The sequence below is a fragment of the Lontra canadensis genome, unplaced genomic scaffold, assembly GCF_010015895.1.
Source record: "Lontra canadensis isolate GAN:19392208 unplaced genomic scaffold, GSC_riverotter_1.0 scaffold24, whole genome shotgun sequence".
In the NCBI taxonomy this organism is placed as follows: domain Eukaryota; kingdom Metazoa; phylum Chordata; class Mammalia; order Carnivora; family Mustelidae; genus Lontra; species Lontra canadensis.
This window is the reverse complement of record NW_022631018.1, coordinates 1274608-1297159: the sequence shown is the minus strand read 5'-3', so window position 1 is coordinate 1297159 and position 22552 is coordinate 1274608. Positions and strand designations below refer to the sequence as shown.

At 50.9% G+C, this 22552-nt stretch overlaps 1 protein-coding gene across 1 annotated transcript in view; it reads right to left on the bottom strand.

The window, feature by feature from the left end:
* Positions 1–793: 793 nt before the first annotated feature.
* FAM163A (family with sequence similarity 163 member A) overlaps positions 794–22552 on the bottom strand; it is a 76150-nt gene continuing 54391 nt past the window's right edge. The window contains exons 2-5 of the mRNA XM_032863081.1: positions 6465–6556; positions 3246–3267; positions 2196–2310; positions 794–1654 (exon numbers count right to left, since the gene is read on the bottom strand). Coding sequence (XP_032718972.1) covers positions 1247–1654; positions 2196–2288 — 501 coding nt within the window. The 5' untranslated portion in view covers positions 2289–2310; positions 3246–3267; positions 6465–6556 and the 3' untranslated portion in view covers positions 794–1246. The remainder of the gene's footprint in view (positions 1655–2195; positions 2311–3245; positions 3268–6464; positions 6557–22552) is intronic.

The following is a 22552-nucleotide window of genomic DNA, read 5'->3' as shown; positions in this document are numbered from 1 at the left end:
ATAGAATCGGGGGGGGGGGTTGCTGTCCCCAGGGCAATGAAGTCGTCCAGTCCTATGACAATGTAGCTGGGTGCCTGAGTAGAGCGCTGGGCCTCTGAAGGGGGTGGGGGGCTTCACGGCTGCAGCACTGTCCCTGAGAGACTGCAGGCCCTCCCCATACCCGCCAGCTGCTTGCTAGGGGACTAGCCACGTCAGTCACCTTTCCCTCACGCTGTCTGAGGTCAGATTTCCCTTTCTAGTCCATGCATCAGAGCCCTTCCACTCCGGGGCTCCCAGAGGTGGCACAGCGCCCCGCCCCGTGATGTGTGCAGGTGGTGACAGGTGTGCGCCTACCTGAGAACACACACACCCTCGCAGCACTGCTCCCCCACTGCTCAGGGTGGCCAACCCGGGCCCCAGAGACATTCAGCAAGAAGGTCTCACTCGCCCAGCTGTTCAAACTCAGTAACAAAACTTCAACAAGGTTCTCCAACAGTGGCAGCTGGTTCCAGAGGCAGAAAAGGAGGACTGGGGTGGGTGGGGAGGGGAGACAAGGTTAGGCTTCCCTTTTTTCGTGCATTCCCCACAAAGAACCTTACACCATGGCCTTCCAAGTCCACTCAGGGTGTCCCACGAGGAAGGGGAACATAGCAGGTTCCAGAATCAATGTCCACATTGGAACAGCGGCAGGGACCACAGTCCCCATGATCACCAAATACAAAACTGGCTTGGGACCTGGGTCTCGGTGTTGTTGCAGCAAGCAGGTCCTGAAGAGATCCCCTGAACACCTTCCGTCCCCTTCTCAGACGCTGCCGTGCCCTACTTCTCACATCTCTCCTCACCCCAGGTCCCCTTTCTTCTTCCATCCCTCAAGGAGTCTTGGGGTGGAGGCAGCCTTCACTTAGCTTTCTCTGCTGCTTGTCCTCTCACAGTCCAAAGCTGGGTGGGGAGCAAGGGAAGCAAGAGGGGTTGCAGTGGGGCTGGTGCTGGCGGAGGAAGGTTCAGGCACAGAAAGAGGCCCAGCTGCCCACTTGTCCTGCCAGCCCCCACCTGCGGGCCACAGGGCCTGGCCCTGCCCTGGTTCTCAATGCACTGGGCAGCTCTAATTCCACTGTGGGGCAAGAAAAGCCAAAACAACCAACAAACAACACTGAGATGTCCTTGTGGGCTGTTGGAGGGGTCCCCCGCTGCTCCCTGGTGTTCCTGCCAGGACAGCAGCGGGACAGCAGCATGGGTAGGTATGTGGAGGGGTCAGGGGTGAAGGGGGTTACACGTCTGTACTAATAGCCCTTGGATTGGTGAAGGCCTCACGCCCAGAACCTGGCCACGTCACCGGGTAACTCTGGGGCACTGCCAACTTGAGGGGCAGGGGTCCCCCTTCCTTGTAGTACGTAGGAGCAAAGGAGAGCCTCTCCCCTCCGCCCCCATTGGGCACCATGTCAGCGGTCCGTATGTAAAAGGGGGAGCTGTACGGGGAGCAGGCGGTGCAGTGGCCGGCCGCCCCCCCGCACGGCTGGCCACAGGGCTCGCTGGTGAGAGGCGCCAGGCCGCCTCGGCCGTCGGGGGCTTGAGAGCTGCAGGCATTACAGCTGGGGCCTCTGGGGTGTGGGGGCAGGTCGCGATCCTCCTCCTCCTCATCTGCATCTCCGGCTCTGCTCTTCTTGCAGCAGTAGTACTGAGGGGACAGTGGGGAGGGACGCTTGAGGGCCAAGGCTCCCCTTGCGGGGCACAAAGGCGCCCATGCCCCTGTCCACCAAGGACACTGCACAGAGCGCTTTTTGATGACTAAAACTCAGCACCAGACACCCACGTCCCACCAGCACATACTCCCAGCCTTGCCAAACCAATACCTTCCCTTTTCCTTCCCCCTACTTCATAGCGTTCCCTGCAGGCTGAGGTCGAGAGAGGCAGGACCTCCGTGTCTACTGAGGACAGGGGTGGGGCCACAGTTCCCCCAGAGGGGTACCCTTCCCACCACTCCTGACATCTCAGCTATGCCGGAGACACAACACAGTGACCAGCTGTCTTCCCAGCACAGTCTCTTTGGGGAAACCCCTGAAGTGGACAGAGTGTGAGAGACACATGGCTCCCGTCTGGCTACCCTCGATTCCCAGCCCCCCACACTTCCTGGCTTTGAGGTTTGTCACCCTGGAAGTGGGTCCAGTTTCTGCCACTAGAATGGGGACGTGGTTTGCCGATGGCCTCTGGTGACTGACCTGGAGCCTACAGTAGCACAAGACGGCGATGATGCAGAGGAGGATGACTGTAGCTAGGATTCCGCCAGTGATCACAACTGTTCCCGCTGTCATCCGCCCGACACCCCATCAAACTCTGCAAAGACATGCGAGCACAGGGAGGTGAGGAGCCGCCACACTGTGCGCAGGGGAGGGGGAGGGCGGAGAGGCCTCCTGGGACTTCCTGCATAGGTGGAGGCAGGGAGGACCTGAGGGCAACTGGGCGAGAAGGGCCACGGGCACTGAGACACTGGGGACTTCCTGAAGGCAGAGAGAGGCTGCAGCCTGGGCCAGGCTAACCTGGGGGGTGAGGGTTGGGGATTGGGGGGGGTCACAGATGAGCAAGGGAAGAGCGGAAGCAGAGCACTAATGGAGAGCATAATTCCGCTCTTGGCCTCTGCTCAGTTTCAAAGCTTGCCGTGCCTCTCTCTAATTCTCCTCGCATCCTACTCGGCCTGGCCTCACCTCGTGGCTCCATCCAAGACACAAAGATGACAGCTTCCTTTCCTGGGGGCTTAGCCTGTGGCACTTCCCTAAGCTCTCCCCGCTCCTCTCAGGTAACCCTCAAAATACCTTTTGGGACAGTTCGTTATTACCCCTGCGTCACTCACGACGAACTGTGGCTTCCACTGGTTTGGCTGAGGTTCTGCCCAGCCTGGCTCACCCCGAGGCCACACTCTCAATCACACAAAGAGCAGTGGCCCCCCGAGCCCCAGACTCAGGTGGAGGGGACAGGGGCCAAATCTCCCAAGTTCCACCTGGTTCTACCCTGACTCCAACCCACACTCCTTTGGGGGCATCTCTGTCCTCTTTCCAACTCCTGTGCAAGACAAGGGCAAGGTGAACCCAGAGGGAGTGGGCAACAGGCAGCATTCTGGCCCCCAGACCGTGGGGGCGAGGTTGAGAACGGTCCCGCTAATGCGGGTGAAGCTCCGCCCCCCGGGCACGTGGGGACAAGGCTGGTGGTGCCCCTGCAGCGGGAGGGCGGGAGGAGCCTTGGCATCTTGAGGAAGAATGACCGTGAGCACTTACGTTCAGTGACGGGAACAGAGACCTGCAAGACAGTAACAGGAACAGAGCTATTGGGAGAAGACTGTTGCCCCTGAAAAAGGGCCCAAGGGTTAGACTAGTCCGCAAGCCCCCCTCCCTACCGCCCGCACTCTGTCCTGGTCACTGGGAGCGTCACCGACAAGCCCGCAGCTCCCAAGTCAGCCTCCCCTGTGCCTCCCGCTGCGGCCTGAAGGACATTTCACTCAGGTGTCCCCCTGGGATGTCCAACTCTGGTACCTGATGTGACAGCCTAAATCATCACCCTCTTTCCAGGTGGGCACTCCCCCCGCCTCCCCTTCTCCCCTCGCCCCCCCCCACCCCCCATTCGTGCTTCTGCCAGAGGAGGCTGCTCATTACTCAGAGGCCAAGCGGGGCTGGAAGGGGAGCGGCCGTCCACGCCGGAAGCCGTAGGTCCTGCTGTGTCCACCTCGAGGAGGGGCACCTTGTTCTTCACTCAGACACCATCTGCCGCTTGCCATCCTCACGCACCCCGCCACGCTTTGCCTGCCCCGCGTGCCGGCATGCTCACCCCCTGCCGTCCCCCTACATGAATCATCTCTCCACCAGGCAGGCCCAGTTCTTAGGAGGCTCCGGGCCTAGGGTTGACAAGGCACTTTAACGTACCTTGTGGTACGGCCTAAGACACACAGAGCAGGGGCTGCGGGGGCACCGAGCAGGGAGCGACTCACTACTTGGGAAAGGTTCCTGGAAATGGTTTCGCTGGAGCTGGGTGCTAGAAGCTGAGTGGGAGCTTGACCCGTAGGTAGACAAGGGAAGAGGGCAGACTCAACAGCCCAGGTGCGTGAGAGACCATGAGGGCCTCCAGGAGCTGTAAGGACTCTGCAAAGGCCAGGTAGGGTAGGCACCAAGTGGGAGAGGCTGGGAGCCAGGCAAGGATTGGCATCCCACTCTCTCGGAGGCCACAGGCGTTCCTGAGGGGCTGCTGGTAGCAGAGTTCATGAGCCTGCTTTCTCTACCTGTTTAGATCCTGCCCACCCTCCAGTGCTCTGAGAGACCCCCTGGATCCCCCATCGTGGTGCTCTCTCTCTCTCTTTCTTTGGATTCCCACTTCAAAGTCTTTCCATGGGCCACTTTCCAAACTCTCACTTGGTAGGATGCTTGTTCGCTTTCACGTGGGAACATCTTGACTCCTCGGGTACATGAGAAGTCCTGTGGGATCAGGAGCTGTGTCCGATCGGGCTCCTACCCCTGCAGTGTTATATATGGCGCGTGCTTGATGAACGTGTGTTTGCTAATCCTGGGCCAGATATAGGACATCCTTCGCCGGCCTGACAGTGATGATCCTGACTGAAACCACCGGGGGGCAGCAAGTTGCATGGCTCAGCTCCCATCCCGTCTCACAGACCGGAGCGTCCCTGTTCAAGTCCAATTTGACTGACTTTGCCCAGATGCATGGTGGGCCACGCTTCCGGGATTTGCTGGGCATTTGGGGGGGCGTGATAGGGGGCGGGTGATGAACCTCAGCCTTGAGAGAATGTATGTTCCCTCATGACAATGTGACTGCACTTGACCCTGCTTGCTCAGACACTCACCACGGAGGGCCGTTTGAGCCAAGAGAGGCCTGTGGAGTGACCTGAAGCGGAAGGCAGCAGTGATTCACTCTACCTGCAAGTCTTGGCCTCGCCCCCTGAGATGTTAGCCTGTTTTAGGATACAGGGAGTGAGGAAGCTATATAAGAACACAGCCCTCCCTCCTTCTGACCTCCACGCCTGGCCTCCCTTCTTTGGGTACCATGCAGCGGTTCCACAGAAGTGGCTGGAAAATGGGGGGGGGCATGGCAGAGGCACACATCTGAAGGCCCATCGGAGGCCCAGCTGTGCCATTTAGCAGCTACCCCATCTTGGAGGCTGACCTCCTTTCTCACTTGCGAAAGAAAGCTTAACAAAAAAACTCAGCTTACCAGTGTGCTTGTGAGGGAAAAGTGAGAGTCACGTATGCAAGAGTCCCTTGGGGACTCTAAGAGAGTCCTTCAAACAGAGTCATTTGCGGGGGAAAAGGACCGCCCCAGACATTTTAGATGTCGGCTTCAATGTGGCCTTACAGTCAGGAACCCAGAAGGCACTTGTGAAGGGCACGCGGGGAACAAGCCAGGACCCAGCCTCTTGCCCTGCGGACCCCGTGGTCATGGTACAATCTAGCATTTAAATCTCCATCTCCAAGGGCTCCTGTCATTGCAGGTGGGTTCATTTTCTGGCAACTAGTGCAAATGAGTCTAAACGGCACTCTCCAGTCTAAACGCTGCTTCCATTTCCATCCCCTCCAGGGACGGGCAGACTCTAAGATGGCCCCAAATGAGCCCTCCCTCTTGTAGTCATGCCTAGTGTGCTCCCCTGCCCTCGAGGGGGGTGCCATCTGTCACTTGCTTCTAACCAACAGAACACAGCAAAGGCGGTGGGATGTCACCTCTGTGAATAGATTGTATGCCATTTCGGCCACCTTCTTGCTGCCAACTCCTTCCCTCTCTCTCCTTCCCTTGCTGGTTTGCACGCAGCAAGTTACCACATTGGGAGGCCCATGTGGCCAGGGACAGGGGGTGGCCTCTGGCCCTCCGCCCAGTGACGTAAATCAAGCTGGACAATCACAAGTGAGAGCGGAAGTGGGTCCTTCCCCAGGCGAGCTTCAAGATGAAACTGAAGCCCCAAGACACCTTGAAGGCAGCCTGATGACAGGCCCTGAGATGGTGACCCAGCTGGCCGTGCCTGGAGCCCTGACCCACAGACGCTGTGAGCTGGTCAGTGTGTGTTGTATCAAGCTGCTAGGTTTGTGGGAGTCTGTCATGCTGCAAAAGATAACAGATGCACCTCGGAACCCCACAAAACCCCCACATGCGGGAGAGAAAGTTGGACCTTTAAGTGACTCCCCTCAAGTCATACAATAACAAGTCAGGACGCAAGGGTCAGTATTGTGGAGTTTTCATCCTACCCAGCTGCCTCCTGCTGAGCTTCCCAAGGCTGGAAGCAAGAGGTTCCCTCCCAGGGCCTGGCAGATGGGTTCTGTGGTAGCCAAGTCAGGCAGCAAGAGCAGCCAAAGAGTTGACAAACCCATTGCCAACTAAAGATTCCCAGGACCTGCCCTGCAACCAGGGCTTTCTGGACCTCACTCCCCACCAATACCCCTCCCCACCCAGGGCCCAGTCACCTTCTCCTGGGGGGTGAGGCTCAGCCTGCTGCTCACACTTACGCAAAACAGCTGGGACAGCGATGGCTCGGTCATGCAGGCTGCGCCCGAGCAGACAGAGGTTGGGGGTGCTTCATGGCCAAGGGCATCAGTTCCTGCCAGAGAAGAGAGAGGAAGATCTGTGAGAGCTGGAGAGGGAGGGCGAGAGCACAGACAGACTCCGAGACTGAGTGGACATTCCCCAAAGGGACTTGTCTGTTGGCTTCCGTGGCTGCCTCAGTCTCTGAGGCCCCCAGCCTAGGAACCTGAAGACAGGCTTGTAAGGCCACATCCCGTCCTGTCCTTGATTCCTTCCCTCAGTGCCATTGTGTGGAACCCTCGGCCCAACACAGTAGCAGGATGGCAGGCACGAGCCTCTGCCTATTCTGGGAAGCGAGGCTTAAGGTGGGGAAAGGGGTCTAGCTACTTCTATCACACTCTCCTGGAGAATTCTGGCCTGTCCCCTGATGAATGTGTCCTTGTTGCCTACGTGGCTGATTCTTTTCTCTATGGCCACACGTACCTCTTTCCCATTCCCTCCCCATCCTTCCCTGGGCCTGTCCATACTCCCAGTGCCCACAGCCGCACACTCCTGTCCCTCACTCCAAAATCCCAACCTGCTTCAGGACAACATGCCAACAGGACAATTGGGTCACACGCTCATGCTGGCGTGCTGATGGAGGAGGGGGTGGCGAGGTCCTACCAGGACATTTACGAATCCAGTATAAGCTAATCCCTGGGGTCCCTTAAAATGAAAATTCTTTAAATATCCACTCGACATGATTTCCAGGAGAGTCTGGGCATAGACTGGGAAGAGAAGAGTGGGAAGGAGGACACTCTCCAGTGAGGCTTCCCTCGGCTCATTGTCCTGAGAGGGTAAGGCCCCGCTGGGGGTCTTGTACTGGGAAGGGAACCCAACTGATAACTGGATCCCCAGAGCCACCTTCCACAGGGATGGGCTGACCAGCTCGGGGCTCTCCGCGGCAGCCACAAGCTGGAGGTCAAGGGCACACTAATGTCTCAAGGCCTGAATCTCATCTGAGTTCAGGCCTCAGGAGCAGAACTCTGGGAGAAGCTGAGAAGGCCCACGTTCACCCACAGATTTGGCCCAGGCCTACCTTCACGTCTCCTCCAGATCTAGGCCTTCCTGCCTATGATCGGCCCGGGATGTTGTGGGCACTCAGGCTTTCTTTTCTCAAAGATGTTCTTATTCTCGTTAAAATGGCAGTCATGGGTAGCTGGATGTCCAAGGAGATGTTTCCTATCTAAGTTGGGTTTTTTTTTAAGATTTTATTTATTTATTTTACAGACAGAGATCACAAGTAGGCAGAGAGGCAGGCGGCTGTGGGTGGGGGGGTTCCTGGGGAAGCAGGCTCCCCGCTCAACAGCGAGCCCGACGCAGAGCTCGATCCCAGGACCCTGAGATCATAACCCAAGCTGAAGGCAGAGGCTTAACCTACTGAGCCACCCAGGCGCCCCTCCTAGCTAACTTTTGACTGAGATGTCAACTGATAGAAACAAGAGGACGCCCGTGAGTTTGGGGCAGGTCCCTCTTCCCCAGCCCCGTGCAGGGGAACACACACGGGAATGTCAATAGTCTATTTCAGGATCCAGGAGCCTTTCTCCCACTTTGAAAAATACAGATGGGTCACAAATTTGTGAAGATATAGTGTGGAAGATTTCCTTGGCAAGTTGCTGCTGAACCATGAATCCCTTACCTGAGCCCACAAGGGCGGCAGGCCCGGGGCTGGCGGGGGCTGGCTCTCCTGAGTCCTGTCCAGGAGCGCCCCCCGGAGGCGTGAGAAGAACTGCGGCTGGACATCCAGGTGCACGGGGGCTGAGCAAGAAGTTGCAAGAGATGCCTGGACAGGGGCTGATGTGTCTGCCTGGGGTAAGGGAGCTGAAGGAGAGAGGGGCCCAGCAGGCAACCTCCAAAGAGCCCACATACACAAAAAATCTACAAAATCAAGAGCCCCTTTGAAGCTTCCCCTGCTCTCTGACCGGTAAGAATTCCCCATTTCAATGTGGCAGCTCGTGAAACAGACCCTCTTGGGGGGGCGGGGGAAGGAAGGGAAGAGTTGGGGAAGTACAGACAGCAGAGGGACACGGCCCACCGCCCCTGCAGCTTCCAACCCGAAGCAGATCCAAACTGGCCCAAAGGAGAACACGTTGTCAGTGATCCAACAATTCCAACTTCTACGTTGAGATTGTAGCTGTAGCTGAGTGGTACCACAGGCTATCACCTAAGAGTGGGTGACAAGCAATGGGACTGGCCCACGTTTTTATCCAGAGGCAAGAGAAAATTTCTTCCATGGAATACATTCTTTTTTTCTTTTTTTAAGATTTTATTTATTTATTTAACAGAGAGAGATCACAAGTAGGCAGAAAGGCAGGCAGAGAGAGAGAGTGGACAGGAAGCAGGCTCCCTGCTGAGCAGAGAGCCCGATGCAGGGCTCGATCCCAGGGCTCTGGGATCATGACCTGAGCTGAAGGCAGAGGCTTCAACCCACTGAGCCACCCAGGTGCCCCCACGGAATACATTCTAAAGTAAAGGGATGCTCAAAGAAAAAAAAAAAAAAAAGGAAGGAAAGAAAGAAAGAAAGAAAGAAAGATAGATGTTTCTTGAGCACAAATCATACATTATGCTCGTTTAACCTCCCAGCTACTGAGAGAAAAATGATCCGTGGAAATGGAAGGACTCTAAGAGATCTGGCCCAGTATCTATTTCCTAGATGAAGAAACCAAATCAAAGAGGACATGTGACTGGCTTCACCACACACAGCAAGATAGAGATGGAGCAGCAGCATAGCCAGGCCGGCCATGAGGCTGCAGTCTCTCCCACACTTACTTCACCAGGAGCTAAGATGGTTGAAGTAGGGTCTTCCAAATTATCTTGACAGTAACAATCACCCAAGTCAGGTGTCAAAAAACAGACTCCAGACCCACCAAGGCAGCATCTCCAGAGGAGGGGCCCAGGAATCTGTGTTTTTAACGGGCTTGCATCTCCCCATCTGGCCCCTTTTAGAGATGAGGTAGGAATGAAAGTCTTTGGGAGGATTTCAGGCTGCAGGCAGCAGGGGGCGGGAAGGGGGGTGTAGGTGACCTTGCAGAGCTGGGGCATCATCTGCTGCAGTCCAGGAAACCGGCTCTGGACCATGTCCTTGAGGATAGTGGGCCAGAAGGAGGAGGAAAGGGGGAGTACAGGAGAGCTATAGGAACATGGCAACCCCAGGGAGGGGGTGGGGCCCCCCCAAGAGGTCAGTGATGGGGAATCTTAAAGGCCATTCTTCCTGGAGAGGCTTGTGGGGGGGAGGGGCTGCAGAATGAAAGGCCACCCAGAGAGGATGTACTGGGAAGTGAGGGTCCCACTCCCCACCCCCCCAAGGCCAGGGGTCTGTGACTTCAGCTCACTGAGGCAGAGTCACCTGCTCAATGCTTGAGCGACGTGGGCAGGCAAGGCAGCCACAGCTGGCCACAGAACGTGTAATTAACGACCGGCTGCCCCCTGTTCCCCGCTCAGCCCCCTGAGGAGCACAAGTTAATTGAGTGGGGCCTAAGCACCTCTGATCTCAATTACTTCTGAGGCAATTAAGGCTTCTGCAATCATTTATTAACTCGTGAAATTGACACAGCAGGTTAGCCCCCGGGGAGACAGGGGACAGGTTTTCTTGTCTGTTACCAGTCTTCCTAGACTGCAGTCCTCAGGCCAGGTCCGCAGAGGGGAGGGGTGGGGAGGAAGGGGTTGCTATGCCTTTGTGCTTGTGGCCCTCACCAAGCCCATATCGCCAGGAGGAGGGCGTGAAGAACGGCAGCCAGATGGGTTCCTTTGTCCCCGCGGGCGACGACAGCAGCGGAGACACATGGGCTGGGTGAGAAGAGGTCTTTTCAGGACATATGAGGAATCCTTGCAAATCATCAAGAGAAAGAAGGGAGACTTGACGTCCTAAGGGGCAATGAGGCTACCAAGAAAGTGAAGAGATGCCCACACTCATGGCTAATCTGGGGAATGCGAACTGACACCACGGTGGTCTCTTACTTTATATTGGTAGGACTGGCAAAAATCAGAAAACAGGCTTGTCAACGTGGGGGATCTGGTGGAGGTAGGAAAAGAATAAATGAAACAAGATGGGATCAGGAGGGAGACAAACCATAAAAGACTCTTAATCTCACAAAACAAACTGAGGGTTGCGGGGAGGGGGGTGTCGGGAGAGGGTGGTGGGGTTATGGACATTGGGGAGGGTATGTGCTATGGTGAGTGCTGTGAAGTGTGTAAACCTTGCGATTCACAGACCTGTACCCCTGGGGCTAATAATACATTATATGTTTATTAAAAAATTAAAAAATAAAAAAAAAAGAAAATGGACTTGTGCCCAGGGCGGGAGTGGCCGTAGGAATTTAGGGGCAGGGCTGGTGGGGGTGTAGCCAGAGCAGCCCCTGGAGGGAGAGACCCATGTCCCTTAGCCATGGTAAGTCCGCACGAGAAGCAATTCTGCTCCTGAGTCTATGTCCCCAAACCTTCTCAACGCAATATAAGGGGTCACATGTGAAAGATGTACATTGCTATGTTGTTTATGGTGCAGGGAATTAGAAGCAAGCTCAAGGGATCATCACAGGGGACTGGGGGAGTCATGTCAGGCAGATGCCACCTCGCAGGGTAACACAGCTGTTGAAAGCACTGGGCCAGACAGACCAGAAAAACAGTGGTAAATCTTAGCATGGCACTTAGTGAAAAAACAAACAAACAACAAAAAGCCAAAACAAACAAAGTGAGCTAATACTGTCTCCATAAATTTAAAATGCAAGTGTACAGATCAACAATTCCCATTTTCAAGAACACAACCCAAAAAATGGGTCACACTGAATGTTAGAAAGGCTGTCTGTGGAAGGAAGGGAACGAGATGGGGAGAAGCAAAGCGAAAAGCATACAAAGCGTGAGAGGAGCCTGGCATAGACCTGTGATAATCAGCTACAATGTGCGGAATATGTTAACTTCACCTTCTGCCCCTGAGGTCCAACTTGAACAAAGAGAAAAGAAAGCAAGGGGCTGTTACCACCTCCGGGAAGCCTTCCACGATGCACTTAATGCTGCACATGTTTGTTGAGCCTTCCTCTCTGTCCCCAGGTTACTGTATTTGCTCATGCACTTTGTCCTGTGGGCGTACTCTGCCTCCTTCCTTAGATTACAGACCATCTATGGGCACAGACTTGGAATCCTGTGTCTTCGTAAAGCTCTACTTTAGTTACCTGGAGTTCTGTGCGTTCTAGACACAGGAACGACCAGCTCTGATGGGGGAAGTCTCTGTATGCAGCGTGCCAGCCCAACACACAGCCTTGCCTTCTGGGCTCATCTGCTGTGGACAGTGGGAAGAGCACTAAGAAAGGAGTATCAAAATTTGGCAGTTCCATCTTCTACACTCCCCTGCATGACTTTGGACCATTAAGAGATTCATCTGCAAAGATAAATGACACACCTTTCCTTACATGGTAAAGATGACGGGAAGGGGGATGTTATTTTGTTATTTTAAATTATACTGTCTTCTAGGGAGAGTGGGTGTGGTTCCAAGGACTCGGGCTCCCTGCTGTCCTCTGTGCCACCAACAGAAGAGATAGCCTTTCATTCTCACTTGTCCCGTGATGAGTTGACCATGCCAGGGTTTGGGAGTAGATATGGTAAGAGCTGGACTACTCGATACAACAGAATGAGAAGAGTTATACAGGTGCATGGTAGCACGTGGACAGAGACAGTGGGATAAGGAAGAAAGGGGATCCAGAGGAAGGAACTGGCTGAGGCTGGTGGGGCTCTGTTGAGTTTTTTGGCCCATTGAAAATCCCAGCAGGTTTGTGAGTGCAAACAGCTTTTAAGATCTGGGGGGTCTCTATGGTTTTTGTGTTGTCCTCTCGGACTGCCGGTAACATGGAATGATCTTTTTCTCATTTGTGGCAATCAGATGAAGGGGCTGAGCTCAGAACGGGGTGCACATTGGTGGACGCAGGTGACACAATAAGGACTAATTCAGCAGATGGGGTTTTGAGCAGGTCCTATCTAGATCCTTAGAACACACGACCCCAGATCCTGTAAGAGTTACGCCTCAGGGAACTTGTGTGAAAATAGCTTGTCATTCCTCTTCCATTCTGGTCCTGACCTGCCTCTCAGATACAATGCATCCCTAAGATCCCTGATCATGACCTTGACTAGCATTTCCACTGAGACCTTTGTGTCTCAACATGATACTCATGGGAAACCTATGTCATTCCCCTCACTTATTCTTTACCTACTAGTCATTCAGCACAGAGCCTGGCATTGACCCCCACCTTGGGAACACAAATATGATGGGGCTGAGCACCCTCAAGAAGCTTACAGAGGGTGGGCGAGTAGTAAATAGTAGAGAACATGGTCTCCGGACCCTCGGGTGGAAGGCCTGGGGCCATTCTGCAGTCCTTATCAGAGCCTGTAAACTCCCTGGAGCAGGCTGAGCTTCTTGTTCAGAGCTTGGGGTTAGCAGTAAATGTTTGCCACAGATAACTAGCAAAGATGGGGGCCCTGCTTGTCTCAGCCCAGGGCCAACCCAATGGTGTCACCTGCATCCTTGATGGCTCTCGCAGAGGTGAGGCTGGGCCTACCTCTTCCCTGTCTGGGGAGGCCCAAAGATGGACCCCTCTGCATGGTCCCTCAGTTAAAACTGCACTGGTCCCAAAGAGCAGTGGGCGCAGATGGGGTCCCACCTGTCCCAGCTCACAGCCTTGCCTGAGCTCACCTCCAGCAAACCCCAAATGTGCTCATAGTCTGTAGACACAATGAGCTTAATTTAATTACGTGTCATTTTTGGTGGGTGGAGGCTATTTTGTACAGGGGATCCTTGTACCTGCAGCTCTTAGAATCAGGGTCCCTGATCGTGGATCTGCCCTCTCTGCTTCAGAGAGACCAGAGCAGAGGTCAATACACTTGTTAAGGCTGTGATTCACCCTGCACTTGGCTTTGTTTCCCTTGCTGCCTTTCCAAACAGTGTCCATTATAGCTTACAGAACTTTCCTGTGTTTCATCTTGTCTAATCTCCAGGCATGGCCATTTTTTATTTCTTTTCCAGAAAACATGAAGTTCAGGAAAGCCATCCACACAGCTAATTCGGGGTGAGGGGGAATGCCCTGTCTGCATCATTCTCCCACGAATGGTGGTTCCTGTGGGAACACACATAGTGGCCCATCCCTGTGCCCCTCCATCTCCTCTCCCTCCCCAACCCCCACATCCAGTGCTCTTTCCCAGACTGACCATTTGCAGGAAGGAAGGGAGCACCATGGCCTGTGTTGTGGGAAGGGACTGGCTTTTCCTTTCCATGAGGTTCATTGTTCTGCACCATGGGCTTGGATTTCTCTCCAACTGTATTTGATGTCTACTGTTGTTTGGAAGGTGTTCTGAGATCCCCGGGCAGCAGGCCTCCGGCCTGATGATGGCTAAGCAGCGTTGTTAGGAAAGGAAGACACATCATTGGGGTTTGGGTCTCCTGTCTAGCAAGATGTCAGCAGGCTGGAAGAGAGCCCCATAAGAACACAGACCATAAAGAAGATATCAAGCTCTCACTATTTGCAGATGATATGATACTTTATGTGGAAAACCCAAAAGACTCCACTCCAAAACTCTAGAACTCATATAGGAATTCAGTGAAGTGTCAGGATATAAAATCAATGCTGAGAAATTAGTTGCATTTCTATACACCAACAGCAAGACAGAAGAAAGAGAACTTAAGGAGTCAATCCCATTTACAACTGCACCCCAAACCATAAGATACCTAGGAATATACCTAACCAAAGAGGCCAAGAATCTGTACTCAGAAAACTATAAAGTACTCATGAAAGAAATTGAGGAAGACACAAAGAAATGGAAAATGTTCCATGCTCATAAATTGGAAGAATAAATATTGTGAAAATGTCTATGCTACCTAAAGCAATCTACACATTTAATGCAATCCCTACCAAAATACCATCAAGCTTTTTCAAAGAAACGGAACAAATAATCCTAAAATTTATATGGAACCAGAAAAGACCCCGAATAGCCAGAGGAATGTTGAGAAAGAAAGCCAAAGTTGGTGGCATCCCAATTCCGGACTTCAAGCTCTATTACAAAGCTGTCATCATCAAGACAGTATGGTACTGGCACAAAAATAGACACATAGATCAATGGAAAGAATAGAGAGCCCAGAAATAGACCTTCAACTCTATGGTCAACTCATCGTCGACAAAGCAGGAAAGAATGTCCAGTGGAAAAAAGTCTCTTCAGCAAATGGTATTGGGAAGATTGGACAGCCACCTGCAGAAAAATGAAACTGGACCATTTCCTTATACCACACACAAATATAGACTCAAAATGGATGAAAGACTTCAATGTGAGACAGGAATCCATCAAAATCCTTGAGGAGAACACAGGCAGCAACCTCTTTGACCTCAGCCACAGCAACTTCTTCCTAGAAACATCGCCAAAGGCAAGGGAAGCAAGGGCAAAAATGAACTATTGGGACTTCATCAAGATCAAAAGTTTTTGCACAGCAAAGGAAACAGTCAACAAAACCAAAGGACAACTGACAGAATGGGAGAAGATATTCACAAAAGACATATCAGATAAAGGGCGAGTATCCAAAATCTATAAAGAACTTATCAAACTCAACACCCAAAGAACAAATTATCCAATCAAGAAATGGGCAGAGGACCTGAAGAGACATTTCTGCAAAGAAGACATCCAAATGGCCAACAGACACATGGAAAAGTGTTCCACATCACTTGGCATCAGGGAAATCCAAATGAAAACCACAAAGAGATACCACCTCACACCAGTCAGAATGGCTAAAATTAAGAAGTCAGGAAACGACAGATGTTGGCAAGGATGTGGAGAAAGGGGAACCCTCCTACAGTGTTGGTGGGAATGTAAGCTGGTACAGCCACTCTGGAAAACAGTATGGAGGTTCCTTAAGAAGTTAGAAATAGAGCTACCCTATGACCCAGTAATCGCACTACTGGGTATTTACCCTAAAGATACAAACGTAGTGATCCGAAGGGGCACGTGCACCCCAATGTTTATAGCAATAATGTCCACAATAGCCAAACTATGGAAAGAACCTAGATGTCCATCAACAGATGAATGGATAAAGAAGATGTGGTGTATATATACAATGGAATACTGTGCAGCTATCAAAAGAAATGAAATCTTGCCATTTACAATGATGTGGATGGAACTAGTGGATATTATGCTGAGCTAAGTAAGTCAGTCAAAGAAAGACAAATATCATATGATCTTCCTGATATGAGGAATTTGAGAGGCAGGGCGGGAGGTCGTGGGAGGTAGGGAGGGAAAAAAATGAAACAAGATGGGATCGGGAGGGAGACAAACCGTAAGAGACTCGTAATCTCATGAAACAAACTGGCAGTTGCTGGGGGTTGGGGAAGTAGGGAGAGGGTGGCTGGGTGATGGACACTGGGGAGGGTATGTGCTATGGTGAGTGCTGTGAAATGTGTAAGTCTGATGATTCACAGACCTGTACCCTTGGGGCAAATAATACAACATATGTTAATAAAAATAATTTAAAATAAGGTGAAAAAAAAAAAAACAAAAAAGAACACAGGCCATGCTAGGGAAGGGGAGCTTGGTTTTTGAAGCCAGGTGGTGTTAGGAGGGCATGGCATTGGGAGTGAGCTAATCTGTACAGGGCTAGTCCAGACCGAGGTATTAAAGCAGGGGAAGAGGAATTGGGAGCCTTGCTCAAGGCTTCCCAAGGGGCCCAGAAGTTGAAGTAGGGATAAGATTATACCAAAGGAAATTTAGACCAAGTCCAAGATAATTCTCACAGGACATAAGCAAGTGTAACAGAGATGGGAAAACTGTGGCTGTGGGCTCACGTCTCACAGGGAGGCTTAGAAGCATTACAAAGCAGGTCACCTCTCCTGCCCTCCTGTCCAGAGGACCGGGCCTCTTTTTACACCAGTCGAGTCTGACGGGGCCAGACTGAGGGCATGAGGATGGTGGGACTGGAACGAGGCAGCTTCTGGGTTTAGGGACCTTAAAAAAGGCAGCAGAATGTGTTCAGAATCTTTCATCATTTCAGAAAAAAACATTCTAAAATGGGCAAAACATTCTAAAACGGGCATGAGAGCCCAGGCCTTTGCTGGGGTGCTGGGTTGTGACATTCTATGGGAACCACGGGAGCCAAAACCAAGGGCTTCGGCAAGGGCTCCAGGCAGAACCCCACCGGCAAGCCCAGCCCAGACACAGCAGGATCGGGGAGAGGCCCCCCAGAATCTGCTCGGAAGGCATGCGAGTAGATCAGAACATAGCCATCCCCTCAGCCACATGGACTGGAGCTCTGCCCCCCAACTGCCCGGACTTAGTGAGCAAGAATGGGGAGTTCACGTCCAGACGCATCTCAAGCCCACGGCATACCACAATATATATGATCGTATTTCTGTCTGATTGACATACCCGGACTTCTCTGGTACTGGTGGTCTTGTGATGGTTCTTTCACCTGAATCTTTATCCCTCTGCATCTTGTAGATGGGGTTGGGGAGACTTTTATAGATTCTATGCTGCAGCTCCTAACTCTTCCCCCAGAAACAGAGGTGAAGGACAGGAGCCCCATTTCATCCACAGGAACCAAAGGGCTGAGGCAGGGGTGGGGTGGGGTGGGGACCGCACGTGGCCACCTTACCTATCAGGGGAGCCTCCAGAAAGACCGATCCAGATCAGCCAGAAAACAGGTTAGGAAGATTAGGAAGAGCACATTTACCCTTCTTTTGTGTAACAGGAAAACATGTGAAGGTAGAACATTCATAGGCTCTCTCCTCCTCTGCTTTCTGCTAAATTGTGTCTACAAGCTCATCTCCTGGAGTGGGCAGATTTGGGGTTAAAAGAGAGGGTGGGAGATCCCATGCTGTTTGAATTTATGTGACGCAGAAAGGTCAGAGTGCTGACCTGAATACACTTGGACAATGAGAGAAGAGGAGGAGAAAATCCAAGAGCCAGCATGAGAGGCATTTGAAATACATTCTGGAAGGACAGAGAAAAGAGGAGCTCAAGGCGGCTGCCATGTGCCTGAGTTACTGGGAGAGGTGGAGACGGGGAGAGACGATATTTGAAAGTTTTTGAAATATTACGAATATAGTTTCTCCCATTGGGATCTCCCCAAAACGTGCAATCAAGATTTAAATTGCTTTCCAAATATGGTGGGGTTTTTTGCATAGAGGATTGGAATTTCCTGGGATGAGACTCCTTGAAGGGACTGAGACTGTGGAGTTGCTTCTTTTCTTCTCTAGGTGACAATCGTAAAGGAAGACGACTTGACTGAAGAAAAATAATCAGGAGCAATTTCGTTCAATCCGTGCCACTTTGGGGAAAGTCGAAAAGCATTTACAAACTTCCAAAATTTTAAGCTTGTGCATGTGTTATGTGTGTGTGCGTGTTTGTACGTGCTTGCTTCTGGAGGGGCTGTATGGAGATTTCCTGAGGTATCAGAGAACTCTGTGACTTCTGAGAAGTTAAGGATGACGTATAGAAAGACTATAAAAGAGGAATGGGATGGCTAGATAGATAGATTAGAAGACAGCAGCTCTAAAAATAAAAATAGAAACAGAAAGGAAGAAAGAAAGGGAGAAGGGAGGGAAGGAGGGGGGGAGTAAGACTCCTGTCTTGGGACCTACAAGTAGAGGAATGAAGAATCATTAAATTTAAATCAGCTATGCGTGGTCAAGACAAGATGTCATTTCCACAAGCAAAAATTAGCCAGGCAGAGGGAAGAAAGTAAAAAGACATAAAGAAGTCAGGGATTTGGTAGAAACATGAATGATAAACAGCACCTCAAAATGTTCCCAGAAGGGACCCCTCTGGGAGGAGCCGACCATCCCCACTGACATGTGGCCAAGGCAACAGTGCACATGTGGGTCTCTGACTTTTTTTTAACCCCCAAAGTGGATGTTTTAAAAAGCCCTCCTTCTATGTGCATGATCACTTCTTAATTTCATACATTTTCCTACTTGTTATTTTGTGCTTTTTAAAATCAATTTCTTAGAGGGGCACCTGGGTGGCTCAGTAGGTTGAGCCTCTGCCTTCAGCTTGGGTCATGATCTTGGGGTCCTGGGATCAAGCCCCACATCGGGCTCTCTGCTCCGTGGGGAGCCTGCTTCTCTCTCTCTCTCTCTCTCTCTCTGCTTGCCTCTCTGCCTACTTGTGATCTCTGTCTGTCAAATAAGTAAATAAAATCTTCAAAAAAAAATCAATTTCTTTGAAAATTTACCAATTAGGCATACTAATACTTATGGTGTCATAAGTACTATAAATATTTGTCCTACAATGGACTCCTTTTCTACGCAAGCATTTAAAATTTTTAGGGAGTAAATCTATTATTACTTTTTCTTTCTTACCTTGCGTAGGAAGTTTCCTTGCACACAAGTTTATGTCAGGGATTTCTCTTTTTTTTTTTAATTTTATTTATTTATTTCACAGACAGAAATCACAAGTAGGCAGAGAGGCAGGCAGAGAGAGAGAAGGAAGCAGGCTATCCGCCGAGCAGAGAGCCCGATGCGGGGCTCGATCCCAGGACCCTGGGATCATGACCTGAGCCGAAGGCAGAGGCTTTAACCCACTGAGCCACCCAGGCTCCCAGATTTCTCATTTTTAAAATATAATTCTTCATCCAGTGTGAAGGATGAAGGTTTCAGTTTCAGTACATTTTTTTTTAGACAGAGAATCAATTCTGCCAGTTGAGCCCAATTTTCTTAGAACTAAATTTTTTTTAAAGATTTTTTTTATTTATTTAACAGACAGAGATCACAAGTAGGCAGAGAGGCAGGCAGAGAGAGAGAGAGAGAGAGAGGGAAGCAGGCTCCCTGCTGAGCAGAGAGCCCGATGTGGGGCTCGATCCCACGACTCTGGGATCATGACCTGAGCTGAAGGCAGAGGTTTTAACCCACTGAGCGACCTAGGCGCTCCTTTCTTAGAACTAAATTATCACCTTTATATACATATTACATACATACTAATTTCAGATTTATTTATATACAGATCTATGTGTGAATCCACTATTCAGTTCTACTTACCTATTTACCTACAATTATTAATAAGTCCTATTGTCTTTATTATGTTGCCTCATAATAAATTTTAATAGCTGGTAAGACTGTCTTTTAGCCTTTTATTGAAAGGCAACATACAGAAAGTGGACAAGTCATAAAAAGCATCATTGAACACACCAAGTAACTTGCACCCTTGGTCTCCCCTGGAACTCTGGCTTACGGGTCTGCTTGACCCCAGCAGAGCTCTGCTAGAGGGCATATGAATACAGACTTTCCCAAGGCCACTAGCTCCTTTGCTGCTGGCTCTTGGACTATAGCTTCTCACATGATGGCTCAGGGCCTCAGAACAGGAAGTCAAGGTAGGGACTATGTCATGGCAGGACTATCATGAGAAAAGAAATGGGGGTACAGTTCTAGGGCTTTTCCACCAATGGGGCACAGAATCAAGTCATCTGTAAATGAACAAAAGTGAAAAACTCCCAAAGCCTATACCCTCACTGTTTCTTATCAACAGCAGGAAGAGCTGGTCCATTCTCCTTTTGAGCTCCACTATCCAGGCCAGTGCAACGGGGAGGATCTGGGACACAGTCCTCTTGAGAGGGCGAGGGCCGTGGGCAAGCACCAAGGCTGCTGCCTCCTTCTCCCTTACAGAGAGCTGCCAGGGGAGGACACCTGGCCCCAAATCAGAGCCACTCTGGGTAATACTGTAAAACTCCATGACTTCAGAGAAGGGACTGTTTTGTAGATAGGGGAATATTGTAGACAGGGGAATTTTTCTGGGTGATTCCGTGTTTCGGAAAATATTTTTCTTTCTTAATTTGAGTTTAGACTCAACTGTCTCTGAGAACGATTTGACCTTGGAAGGTACATGGTATGAGTGTGTGTGTGCGTGCACCCGTCTGAACCAGCACTAACCCTCTAGAGAACTGAGGTAGGCATCTCTGCACATGGCATTGCCTGAGAGAGAGAGAGAACCAGACAGACATAGAGTGCCAAAACCCAACTCTGACTGCTCTGCCCCAAGTGCCTGATGGAATTCAACACCAACAGGCTCAGGCTCTGTGAAATAAACTGCTGACCCACTGTGTCCTTGCGTTGCCATGGAGGGACAGAGAGATGGACCCTAAGGAACACACACGCCCTGTGAGTCAAGGAATGAAGAATGGTCCCCTCTGAGAAAGAGAGACAGAGGAGGAAAAAGGAAGAAATAACTTGCTTTCTCTCCCTTTAGATTACAATATTGGACTGGCCAGACTAAATATCCATTGAAATTTCCTCCTCCCTGCAGAAACCTCCCCTCTAATTACTCCCAAATGCCTATCAAATCTGTTATACACTCAAGACCTGGGTGGGGTGGTCAGAGGGATGAGCCAGGAACGGCGAGGGTGCATTTGTTCTCCCCCGCACTGTTGCACGCAGGCTAATGTAGCGGAGGAGCACAGCGTGAGATGGCCAGCGAGCCCAGAGTCCCAGGCGGGAGAGACACCGATGTGGAACAGCTGAGAAGGGCAGGAAGAGGAAGAGAAGGAGCTACCATGAGGAGGTGCTGATGCTCATGGCTGCCTTGTGACTGGATATGGCCAACTTCTGTATTTATTTAATTTTCTGGAGGAGGTGGATGGAGAGGGGAGAGGGAGAAAGACAACATTTGGGTAACAGATAAAAGAAGATAAGCTGAAAGTTGCCTGTCTATAACTGTCACTTGTTCAAACTGGTTTGCCCCAAGGGTCATTTATGATAGATTTATCTCTCTTCAAAAGACAGCTTTCTCAACATCTCAAGACAGACAACAGGGCATACAAGGCCCTTCGTGCTCTGCTAGATGCTGGGACAGAGAAATCCCCAAATCTGGGATCTGGGTCTTCCACGTGGTCATGGAGGGAGGGACTCAGGGTCCTCCGATGTAGTGATTCTGCTTGTAGCCATCCAGACAGAGGAAGAGTGGGTAATCACTGCAGGAAGGGTTTGTTGGGCCAGACTATGAAGGTGAGCACTCACTCCCACTCACATGCCGTTGACAGGCCATGCCCAACCACAAAGGAGGCTGGGAGACGTAAAGGGGTTACATGCCCAGGAGGAAGGAGGAGGAACACAGTCCCTAAATCCTGGTCTACACTTATTCCTTGGCATTATCTCTTTGTACTTTTGCTCCAATAATATCAAAACCGTATGTCATTTCCTAGGTAAGCCATTCTCTCTCCTATCTTTCCATCCTTATACAGACTATTACACCTTCCTAGGCCACCTTCTCCACCCTAGTTGGCAAATTTCTATGACTCCTCTAGGAATCAGCTCAAGAACCCCCTCCTTGACTCCTCTAGGCAGATGTAAACCCTTCTTATTCTCTACCTTATGGAAACCTCCTTTGCAGCACTGGCATGATTTATAATTCATAATTTATCATTGTTTTTAATCGTCAAAAAATCTGCCTCCTTTGCAAAACTGCCAGCCCAGGTGCAAGCAGGAATGATCTTTTTATCTCTGTATCTGCTTCACAGAGTGCTGAAACAAAGAAGACTCAGTAAAACAGTCACTGATTGTTGAATGAATGAATGAATGAATGAATTATATACAGGGAGATATTCCCCTTCAATTTCTTTTTTTCTTCAGGTTAAACCTCATTTCCTTCTGCTTTTCCCCAGGTGGCAAGGCTGCCAGATTTTCCACCATCCTTGTCTCCATCTTCAGAATGAGCTACAATATATCTCCACCCATCAGATGTGGAGGCAAGGATCTGAACAGGGTGCTCTGTGTTGAACTGATTGGTGCTGATTCACTGAACTGACTTTGCCCCTTTGCTTGATAATAAATCCACAGCAGGTGGGGGACCAGGTCTCAGCTATGGCCATAGACCCTTTTTTCTTCTTGGAATCCTTCCCCCCAGCCACACACCTCTACTATTTTACCCAGGAATCATCCATTCTAATAGAATATTTTAAAGACCTTAGAGGAGGGATGTTAAGTTTAGATGTGTCAGGTATTGCTGGGTTATGTGAGACTCTGAAAATTATGCCCAATGCTTCTCTGTCCTTAGATGGGCACGGTCACTTTGCAGCAGATTTTCTTTC